Below are 11478 nucleotides of genomic sequence, written 5' to 3'. Positions count from 1 at the left end.
GTTCACCTTCAACGTGTTAGCTCTCGTGGGACTCCGGGAGATGCTCATACGGCGACACGCAATTGTGCATAGATCCGAGCGCTCTGGTTCTCTCACTTTTTCTAATGTTTCTTTCTTTTTTTTTTTTTTTTTTTTTTTTTTTATTTTGTTTCTTTAACAATCCGATACGCCGTAACACAAACCAATCCTCACATTGCGTGTCACTTACACTCTTCGAACGGTACACGCGATGATAATGCGCGACCGTGACGCTTCCAAATGATTTCCGTGAACGAATCGCAGAGATGCGTCGTTCAATGTGGATCGAATATAAAACTACGAACGAATCCGCTGCTGCGGCGGTCGGCGTTGAACTTATTAGAAATCAAGCTTAAATTGCCACCATAAAGCCAACCTACTACTAGCTTCGGGACAAAATTCTGACGCAATGTTTGTTCACACGTTATTGGCAATATTTTATAACAAATTTTATATTTTATTAAGAGCGCGTTCGGGGAGATGCTATTAGCGCTAACAGCGTCGTTCTATTTTTAAAGAATAACAAAGATAAAATGACACTATTAGCTAAGTGTCTCCCCAAACGCGCCCTAAGGAAAAGCCCGAGAACCATTCAAGCTTGCCTCCTTTTTAAAGGAAAGGAGAAGAGAGAAAATACTTTTAAAATTTCATATTTCATATATATAGTGCATATGCAATGGTGTACTATATATATATATATATATTTTTTTTTGTAATTGTCAAAATTTATTTTTATCCACAAAATAAATAATTTTAATAAATTAGTTCGTTCTTATTTTATACTTGTCAATGGATTCGAGGATAAGATCAACTACAGAGATATCCTCACCCATCACATAACGTGATTTCTTATGAATTTTCTGTGACATGGTATTTGTGATACCATGCAAAATGCAATGTATTTTATCTAAATAAGTATCTATCTTATTCGCGTAAAGTGGCCCATCTCCTTCATATTTTAATACATTTACATTGCTCAGTTCAATTAAACGATTTAAATATCTTGCCACATTTACTATCCCTTGAATTCTACGCATCCCTGGTAATACCACAATAGGATCAATTCCGATAGTTTTCCAAATCAAAATTAAAGACATATTTGCGTGTACGTTCATGTTTGAAAAATCTGAACAGAATCCAGCAAGCTCGTTAGGAAAATTCGTCACTGTAGAATGAACATATGTTGACACGGAAATATTCAAATATGGTTTTACGAGTCGTAATAAAGGCTCGATGAAATAAATTGGATAATTCGGATCGCAAAAAATAACAAATTGTTGATCAGAAAACTTTGGTTTTTCTGAGGGATATTTTGCCGCTTGCTTAATATTTGTTTCTTCTTGATTTAACTGAGTGGCTTTAATTGACTTTTTTTCTTGCGTTTCCCGTTGTAAACGCATCATGTGACGACTGGTTCTGCAAACAAAAACAATACATTTAATACTCAAGTATTTTACAACAATTGCTTTTATTAAAATTTAATATTTTTTTATATATAAAATTTAATTTTTAAATAATTTACCTAATTTACATCCACACAAAAAAAAAATAAGTTCTAACATAAATACCTTAATAATTCTTAGAATGATATTTACTTCTCTAATCGACATATGGGATTGTTGTGAACCATTTCCATGTCCACCTTTGGTCCAACAAGATCACGTATATTGTTCAAACCATATTTAATCATTGTTGGTCTAATTTAAAAATAAAATATGTTATATTTTTATATTGAATCACAGAATTACATGTAAATTATATTTATTTTCATACCTTTCTAATGACAAACCCCATCCGAGAACATTTACATCAGGGGGTAAATTCAGTGGCAATAACAATTCAGGCCTAAACATGCCACTGTTACCAATCTCTATCCATTTCTCCAAGCCATTGTGAAAACAGAATATTTCCATACTTGGTTCAGTATACGGATTATATGCAGGCTTGAATTGAAGCTGAGTGATGCCAAGCTTTTTGAAAAATTCATATAAAGTACCAATAAGATCACCGAGTGAAAGCCCATAATTTGCAACAACACCTTCAATTTGATGAAACTCTGCAAGATGCGTTGCATCTAAAGTCTCATTGCGAAATACTCTATCAATACTGAAGTATTTCACTGGCTTAAACTCTCCCTGCAAAATATTTTTCTTTGTGATTCATGGTTCTTAGAGAAGCAATTGATATATTTGTGTCTCTCTCTGCTCGTTTATGTATACCTCCTGCATAAGTTTATATAACATCCGTGCAGTAACAGCTGTTGTGTGAGTGCGCAGCAAATTTTTCTGCGCCTCTTCCAATTTCCAATCATATCCATAACCTTGAGATCCATATCCTCCTTTGCTATGAACAGTTTTCACACGTTCGAGATAATCCATGGGGAATTTTGTAGTAATACGTGGTTCTAAAATATGTAACTAATTTTGTATTTATATTTTCAAGAATATTATTTCATATTATGTTGTGATAAGATACCAGAGACAAAAAAGGTATCATGTGCATCACGAGCAGGATGTTGCTGCGGCTGGAACAAAGCATCAAAATTCCAGAAAGAACTTTCTACATAATTATTTGTCGGCATCTCTGTAAAGCTAAAACAAAAATATGTTTTATGACACAACAATCACTAATTTTATGTAATATTAAAATATATAATATAAAGTTAAAGCTCAAAACATAATGTTATTCTTGATAAAGTAGTTTGATGTTACTTACCCCATTTCCAGAAAAATTTTTCTGAATTCTTGACGAACTTTTAACAATGGATGCAAATGCCCAACTTGAAGCGCTGCACCGAGCGCGTCAAAATTGTACGGTTTGAAATTTTTATTTTTCCAAGTACCATTTACTAATAAATCTGATGTTAAATCTGCTTCTAATTTTTCTATTTTCGTAGAAAAGTTTGGCCCTTTTTCCAGGTGCATAATTTTAGTTACTCTATTATTTGTGAAAGAAAAAATTATGAAATATTTCATTATATTTTATATATATATATTTTTTTTAATTTGTGCACCGTTTGTTGCTACTTACATATCTTGCAAAAGTTTTCTCTTTTTATACTCAGTTTTAACATTCTCTGGGATATTTGCAATATCCTTTAAATGTATTTGTATGGTATCTACAATAGATGGAACTTTTTTGCGTACAATAGGAATGCCTCCAGTTTTATCAAGCTCGATCCATCCAGCAACCATTGCTTTGGAAAAACCTACTTTGGCATAAGGAACAGATTTCATAAGCTCTGCTTGAGATATTCCGTTATTAGGAACAGCATTGTAAACGACTGCTTCGTGACTGCCATGTTCTGTTATATGTTGTCCTTCAGCTGTCAGCTCCCATTTCTTTTTAGAGATTGGTTTAACTGTGATCAACTATCAAAAAGGAGTTATATTTAAGTAATCAAATAATCACAATATAAGTAAATTAAGCTTTGTACATTAATGCCAGTTTAATAGAATAGAAACCATTTAATAAAAACAATTTAATTTAATAAATAAAATAATTTTAAATATCTATATACTAATTTAATAATTCTATGGATTGCAAACATATTTAATTAATTAATGAGCTTATATGGATTTTATGTCGAATGTCTAAATATAAATAATTGAAGATACAAGTTCAAATAGTACGCGCATAACAATTAACGAGTGATTTCTATTATTAAAATAAATCTTACGTTGTCGATTGTTTCAAGGCTCTTGATAGCTCCTATGATCTTTTGATGATCCTCTTGAAATTTGTCCGCTAAATTCAATGAATTCGTTTCATCATGGCTGTCTAGATATTCTAAAATTTTGTCTGTCAGCTGTTTTGCCATCTTGTATCAATTAATATGTTGTCTAATCAAATTGTAATATAATTTATCGTAACCGGCGAAAACCACGTGGTATAAATTCGACATTAATAGATACTTCGATAAATCTGTTATACGGACTGTGTATTACACACCGACAATTTGTCAAAGAACAGAGGTATAGAGGTATGAAAGTAATTAGAAGGAATGAAAGGTCCCATTTTCAGTACACTTTACTTGGCGTTACAAATGTTCGAAGCCTTTGATTGGATGATACCTATTTAGTGATACAAGTCGACTTTGATTAACTTCAAAATCTAACAAACTTAACTTTATTGATTAGGTTGTAGAATAATTAACAACAATATTTTTACTATATTAAACAATTATATCGTTAATTTTCTTGTTGATTTTTATAATATTTAATTAATAATGGTTAAATGGAAAGAGAGAGAGAGAGAGAGAGAGAGAGAGAGAAAGAGAGAGAGAGAGAAAGCATCCAATCAAGATGAAGAAATCTTTATCCTGATTGGTTAAACAAATTGAAATGTTTCGATGCTAGTGCACGTTCTAGTATGAATAATATTTAATGCTCGAGCTTTATCGAGAATCGAGAATAATAGAGAGGTCGCTTCGCAAAATCTATGTTTGAACACGAAAATTGAGAGATAAGTTTATTCAAATTTTTTATTTTTCATAGAAAAATCTGTCGAAAGATTGAATTAAATTTATCTATATATGTATCTTTGTAATTTTTTATTAATAATAGTAAAAAATAATCTCAAGGTATTTTGTGAAGTGATATCCACATGTACACACACATACTTGTAATTTGTGTATTCTTACAAATCTTGAGACTTGAGAACGCAACATATACGATGTCATATCACGACTCTCTCAAATAAAAATATTGTTTTTTAAATTGATATCGATTATGTTGAAAAGTTATTACTGCCAATTTATCAGTTTTGTGCCTTTACAAAGATTGTACAAAGTCCTGCCAAAATGGAGTTGTCGTCACAAAATATTGAAATTTCAAACGATCCAGAGACCAAGGGATTTAGTTCATCAGCTGGAAATATTTGGATATATCCGGAAAATTATCCAGTCCGCGAGTATCAGTATAACATAGTTAAATCAGCTTTATATCAGAATACTTTGGTTTGTTTACCTACTGGTAAGAAAAAAAATCATTTATAATTAATATGAATTAATTATATGCAACTGCAATATATTTATAGTAATGTGTTATTATTTATGTAACATTTTTATTTTTGATTTTATTGCAGGTTTGGGAAAGACTTTTATCGCTGCTGTTGTGATGTACAATTTCTGGAGATGGTATCCATTTGGAAAGATTGTGTTTTTAGCACCAACAAAACCTCTTGTTGCTCAACAAATTGATGCATGTTATGAAGTAATGGGGATTCCAAGTATTGATATGATAGAACTGACAGGTTTTAATATTTTATTATCATTTTAAATAGGTGCTTTAAATAATATATATTTTATATTTATACTATAAATGTATCATTTAACTTACAGGTGCAGTTACTCAAAAGAGTCGTGTAATAGCTTGGAGTAAAAAGAGAATAATATTTGCCACTCCACAAGTATTTCATAATGATCTGGAGAAAGCAATTGTTCCCAGTCATTTAGTCAAATGTGTTGTTGTAGATGAAGCTCATAAAGCTTTAGGCAAACATTCATATTGTGAGGTAAAGAAACATGAAATGTCTGAATTGCAAGTTATTATATCTATAATAAACTGATAAGATGTATCATTTTTAGTGTATTAGAATATTATACACACAAAATCAGTATTTTAGGATATTAGCGCTTTCTGCTACACCTGGAAATAAAATAGATAATGTTCATGAAGTAAGTAAAATTCTATGCTGTATATAGATGTTTATTTTCATTAGAAATTGATTCTAAAAAAGTAATTATTTTATTACTCCAATTATTCTTTATTGTTCTATGTGTTTTGTTGTAGATAATACAAAATTTACGTATTTCTCATCTGGAGTTACGAGACGAGACGTCAATCGATATAATGCCATATGTTAATAAAAGGAAAGTAGATGTTATTTTGGTACCGCTTAGCCATGAATTAGCTACATTTAAAGATAGATATATTGTTATTATGGACCGCCATGTTAAGTTTCTTATGCAATGTAATATATTACGAGCTCAAACTGCAAATATATCTAAAGGAAGGGTAATTGAATTTAGTTTATAGAAATTATAATAATTTTATATTTTATTATATATAGATTTTTGAGTATTAACTTTATTTTTCAGATATTCCATTTATTAAAAGAATTCAAAGAAAAAACAGATAAATCTGGAAATTATGGACAAATTATGAAGACATTGAATATATTGTTCACTATGTATCATGCTTATGAACTTATGATCAGACATGGATTGCGTGCCTTTTGTAAATTTTTTGAAAGTATGTCATTTACATGTAATCTATAAACTATTATAATTAATTCTGTAAGACATTGTACAATTATATTTATTGAAAAATTTATCAACATAGATTAAAAAATTTTTATTTTTTTAGCTCATTCTGATAAGTTTTGGATGCACAACGAGAATCATTTGCAAGGTTTACTTCATGATATAGAATCTTATCTTGGACCGTTCCCAGAAATACTTCCTAATGGACATGTACCTGAGGTTTGTAAAATTTCCTCATAATATAATAAAACTTTATAAAACATTATTTATAAAAATATATTGTTTTAGATACCAGCAAATCTTGTATTTGGACATAATAAGTTTCACAAATTAAAAGAATTGCTTGAGCATCATTTTAAATGCAATAATGGTGATCGACAAGATACAAGAGCTATAGTTTTTGTTGAAGTTTGTATATCAATTCTTTCATTTCTTTTATATAACAATATAACATTTCTCTCTTATTTAATAATTGGAAATTACAATAAAAGCAAATGCGCATATATAGAGTATTTAATATTCCAAAAGTTTAACATATTACTCTACAAATTTAGTACAGAGACATAGTCAATGAAGTCTATATTTTACTCTTGAAATCGAAACCAATAATCAGGCCACAGATGTTTGTTGGTCAAGCTAGTCAGAAACAGAAGCAACAAATAAAAGCATTGGAGGATTTTCGAAGCAATCGTGTCAATGTACTGATTTCAACAAGTATAGGTGAGTAAAAATATAATTATTGCAATAATAAATAAAATAATGATATTAGTTATTCTATCATATTTATAAATCTTCATGGGTTTTATCTTGATATATATTAATTTTTTCGTAATGTGTGATGCAGGCGAGGAAGGATTAGATGTAGGGGAAGTAGACCTCATAATATGTTTTGATGTATCGCAACATTCTCCAATAAGACTAGTTCAAAGAATGGGTAGAACGGGACGTAAACGAGATGGTCATATAATTATTCTTGTTACAGATGGAAAGGAACACGAGGTAATTGAAAATGTTATATATGTTTTTATATTTTTATATATGCATTCTAATGTAACTAAATACTTTGCAGAATTTGAAGGCCACACTTTTTAAAAGAGATTCCTTAAATAATAAAATATTAAACACAAGCAACATATTTTCTTCCTTATATGAAAATAATCCTAGGATGATACCAAGTCAATTTACTCCCGAATGTTACAAGATGCATATTATTGCACCACCAAAGACACCAAATGTAAAGGGTAAAAGGAAAAAAAAGGGAAATGAGAAAAAAGAAATCAATAAGAAGAATGAAACATCTACTACAAAACAGAAAGAAAGTGAGTTCTTTTACGATTAATTTAATTAATTAATTTTATTCATTCTTTAGAGTCTATTAGTTACATTGCTATAAGACTAGTAGAATTGTATAATATAGTATAATATTTTTCTTATAAAAAATAAATGTTTATTTCATTACATTAATTTCACACAGCCTCATCTATAAAAAAAGATATAAATAAATCATCAATGATGAAGTTTCTTACCAATAGTAAATGCAATGAACAGACTGAGAATAATATTCTTACTCAGTCAATAATGCAATATAATAATCTGCAAAATATAAATCCTAACAATGTCAAATTGTTATCTGATGATAATGTGGGAGTCGATTTTCTGACATTATGTGCAGTAAAGAGATCAGAGGAAGAAATATCTTCCAAGACTGTACATAAAATGGATACAACTTATATTCCTATATCAAAGCCAGCTAAAGATTTGTTCAATTTTGTATTGCCTGACATAAAAGTTATTGATTGTTTCTTTATGAAATTTAAAGATATTTCAGCAATAGAATGTAAAGGTTGTGAAAATGATATATTAACACAAAGTAAAAATAATGAAGATGAAAATATTTATAATAATAATGATTGCATTGATATCGATGATAATAACTTTTGGTGTACTATCCGAAATGAGAATATTGATAACAATGAAATAAGATTTGAAGATATACTTGATGAAAGTTCTGATTCAAATAAAACAACAATTTCGTATCTAGACCAACAAATTAGAGATATTGAAATAAATTCAAGTAATCTCAAAGATTTTGCATCTAATACAAAAGATGATACTAAAGTTATGACTGATATGGAAATAGCAGTATCAAACAACATAGCAGATTTAGAATCTAGTTTATTTGAAAACATATTAGATGAGTTATCATTTAGTTCAATTGAAGATAATTTAGAAAATGAAGATATGTCACGACAAAATACAGAATCTTTAAACTCTCCAAATGTTAATGTAGAAAAAATTAACATTACCGATGAAAATATCGTTAACACTTTTTATAACAAAGATAATGTTAAATCTAAATCAAATCAATTATTATTTATGGGACCTGCAAAATCTAATCAAACAAATAAATTTACAGACGAAAAAAATTTTGTAGATGAAATACAAGATTTTGATTTTAGTGATGATATAAATGAATTTATTAGACATGAATCGAGTAGAAATGAATCTAAACGTAATTCAAAGGCAGAAGACGAAATACAAGATTTTGATTTTAGTGATGATATAAATGAATTTATTAGACATGAATCGAGTAGAAATGAATCTAAACGTAATTCAAAGGTAGAAGACGAAATACAAGATTTTGATTTTAGTGATGATATAAATGAATTTATTAGACATGAATCGAGTAGAAATGAATCTAAACGTAATTCAAAGGCAGAAGATGAAATACAAGATTTTGATTTTAGTGATGATATAAATGAATTTATTAGACATGAATCGAGTAGAAATGAGTCTAAACGTAATTCAAAGGCAGAAGAAAGTTTGTTATCTATAACTCAAGCTATTGTTGAAATAGGAAAAAAAAAAGATCTAAAAATATCACCTAAATCTTCTGTACATAAGGAAGAGTCAATAAACGAAAATAGTACTGACTGGATTTCAGTGAATATTGAGACTGAAACTAAAATCGAAAAGAAAAACACGAGTTTAAGAGTAGAAAAAAAATTATCAAATTTTTGCAACTCTACTGCGAAATCATGTACTGTCAAACAAGATTTCGATTTTCTGAACGATTCCGATGAGGACTTCATGATCACAGAGGATAATGTAAAGAAATTTAATGAACTTGAAAGCTGTTATTTTCGCGGTATGTCAAAAAACTGGGAAGATAAGAGTAATTCTTTGCCTAGTACATCAAAAAATTCGGAAAATAAAACCAACTATTTTAATAATACAACAAAATACTCGGAAACTAAAAATTGCTGTTATGATAATACGTCAAAAAATATGAAACCACGTGATACGTCAACACCAACCAGTAACAGACGTGCAGGATTGTCTTTGAAACGAAATAAGGACCAACATTTAGATAAGATTGATTTGAGTTTATTTGAAGCACCTAATAGACACATGAATAATACAAAAAATAACAGTATCTTGAAATCTAACTCGCCAAAGCAAATATTCTCAATGGATGAAATTATTGCACAAAAAATCAAACATAAACGTCGAAACAATGTTAAAAACGAATTTATAGATGACGAAGCGGAAGTAGATTCGCTCTTTGACGCCAGTTCGGATGAAAACGTTGTGGATGATGATGATCTTGCAGATTTCGTGAGCTATACACAACATCAGCAAGATCAAGTTGACATGCAGGCACATTATCTACAAACTATTAAGAGTCCGGTCAAGCAACCGGGCGCCTTTCATTTCAGAAAACCACGGTCGCCCGATTTAAACATAGAGATTTATTCGCAGCCTTTGTCACAAGTGCAAGATTCGTATCTTTATGTAAGTTATCTAATATATCGGAAATTTATTATTTATGTTAGATTAGCATGTATAATCAATCCGATTTTTATACATAAGGTAAATTAACGAAATATTTATTTAATTTTGATTTCAGGATTCATTTTGCGTTAAAGAAGATGTTGAGCCAAGTATGCTCGTCGATAATGATACGTCGATATTGGAAAGAGCTGAAAGAGAATTAAAACGAAATAGGCGAAGACGGCGAGACTGCTCAGATAAGATGAGACATGTTAAAAAGCAAAAGACAAATCATTCCGAGAGTAGTGAGGATGAAATTGAGCAACTGCGCATACAAGTGCAAGAAGATTAAGCAAAAGAAGGAATAAAAATCGAATCAAACTGTGATGCGTTAATGATAATTATACACAATAAGAAATTTATTTTTAGATATGTATAAAGCGCGTGTAAATACACTCGTTAAAGATTCATCATTATTTTTATATAGTAATGTTTTCGTAATAAAATCGTGTAGAGATTTATCTTTATAATCAGATAACAATGATTTATGAATAACAGTTTATCTCTCGTCTCTTTCTTTTGCAAAATGCATGATTTTTTTGTCCAAAATCCATGTTTTTTCCTTCATTACTTACTCTAATGATATTTTTATGATTGTCGTCATTTTTCAGATATTTGCATAATTATATCCGTTTTATCGAAGTTTTCATAGGAAAATATATTTTCTTATCTAAGTTTCATTATATACAAGGTGTATTGTAATTGTCAGATATGCAGACAAATTCTCTGATCAATTTGGAGATGATTTTCCCTCAGCGAAAATGTTGAGGCATCAATAATTTTCGAGTTAACAGCGATTGAAAAAGAAGGATTTTTTAAACTCTAAATTTTATGGAGTTAAAAAATTAATACAATTACATTCTTCAGTTAATTTCAGATTGACCTACTTTACTAAAATTTTAATTTAAGGTTTAGTTATAGAAATATGTAATAGCAAAAATTGAAGTTTCCAAAAAATTATGACTTTTTTCGAAATTTTTGCTGAGAGAAAATCGTCTCCAAATTGGTCAAAGAATTCGCCTATATAAAGAATATCTGGTAATTACGATACACCTGTTTATTTACTCATAATGAAATTATAGGGATTTACCAATAATGTTTGTTTTTTTAAATTTATCATAGATTATTTTCAATGGTATAGACTTGAGTAAAAGAATTGACATTATAATTCAAAAGTTATAAAAATATTTATTTATCTATCTTTACATCTCTTACGTTTACTGTGCAAACCATGTTTAGCTTAAAATATTAGATATACTGGTATATATATATATATATATCACTAAGATACTAATAATCCTAAGATTACAGATATTTAGAAAGTTATTCTTTTGAATCTTAACTATGGAATGCGTTGAGTC

The 11478-nt window shown here is 29.2% G+C and overlaps 2 protein-coding genes across 3 annotated transcripts; one reads left to right on the top strand and one right to left on the bottom strand.

Annotated features, from left to right (window-relative positions):
* Positions 1 to 655: 655 nt before the first annotated feature.
* Alpha-phers (phenylalanine--tRNA ligase alpha subunit) lies at positions 656 to 4028 on the bottom strand. 2 transcript variants are annotated; one of them, XM_072896602.1, is made up of 8 exons: positions 3698 to 4028; positions 3049 to 3389; positions 2734 to 2955; positions 2494 to 2609; positions 2238 to 2422; positions 1792 to 2153; positions 1614 to 1715; positions 656 to 1434 (listed from the first exon to the last, which is right to left on the bottom strand). In XM_072896602.1, exons 1-8 carry the CDS (start codon positions 3836 to 3838, stop codon positions 780 to 782), a joined length of 2124 nt encoding a protein of 707 aa, XP_072752703.1. In that variant the 5' UTR covers positions 3839 to 4028; the 3' UTR covers positions 656 to 779. The 2 variants fall into 2 exon arrangements, with proteins under 2 accessions (XP_072752703.1, XP_072752704.1); XM_072896603.1 differs by having other exon boundaries at positions 1301 to 1434; positions 1587 to 1715; positions 3698 to 4025.
* A 403-nt stretch (positions 4029 to 4431) lies between these two features.
* Fancm (FA complementation group M) lies at positions 4432 to 10582 on the top strand. Its single transcript, XM_072896564.1, has 13 exons — positions 4432 to 4991; positions 5104 to 5271; positions 5360 to 5532; positions 5606 to 5695; positions 5811 to 6035; positions 6119 to 6272; positions 6387 to 6502; positions 6572 to 6691; positions 6838 to 7003; positions 7128 to 7282; positions 7353 to 7602; positions 7758 to 10078; positions 10194 to 10582. Exons 1-13 carry the CDS (start codon positions 4820 to 4822, stop codon positions 10407 to 10409), a joined length of 4326 nt encoding a protein of 1441 aa, XP_072752665.1. The 5' UTR covers positions 4432 to 4819; the 3' UTR covers positions 10410 to 10582.
* Positions 10583 to 11478: the final 896 nt, after the last annotated feature.

The sequence above is a fragment of the Anoplolepis gracilipes genome, chromosome 7 (assembly GCF_047496725.1).
Source record: "Anoplolepis gracilipes chromosome 7, ASM4749672v1, whole genome shotgun sequence".
NCBI classification, from domain to species: Eukaryota; Metazoa; Arthropoda; class Insecta; order Hymenoptera; family Formicidae; genus Anoplolepis; species Anoplolepis gracilipes.
The sequence above is the reverse complement of the archived record's forward strand: the minus strand, read 5'-3'. Positions and strand labels throughout refer to the sequence as shown.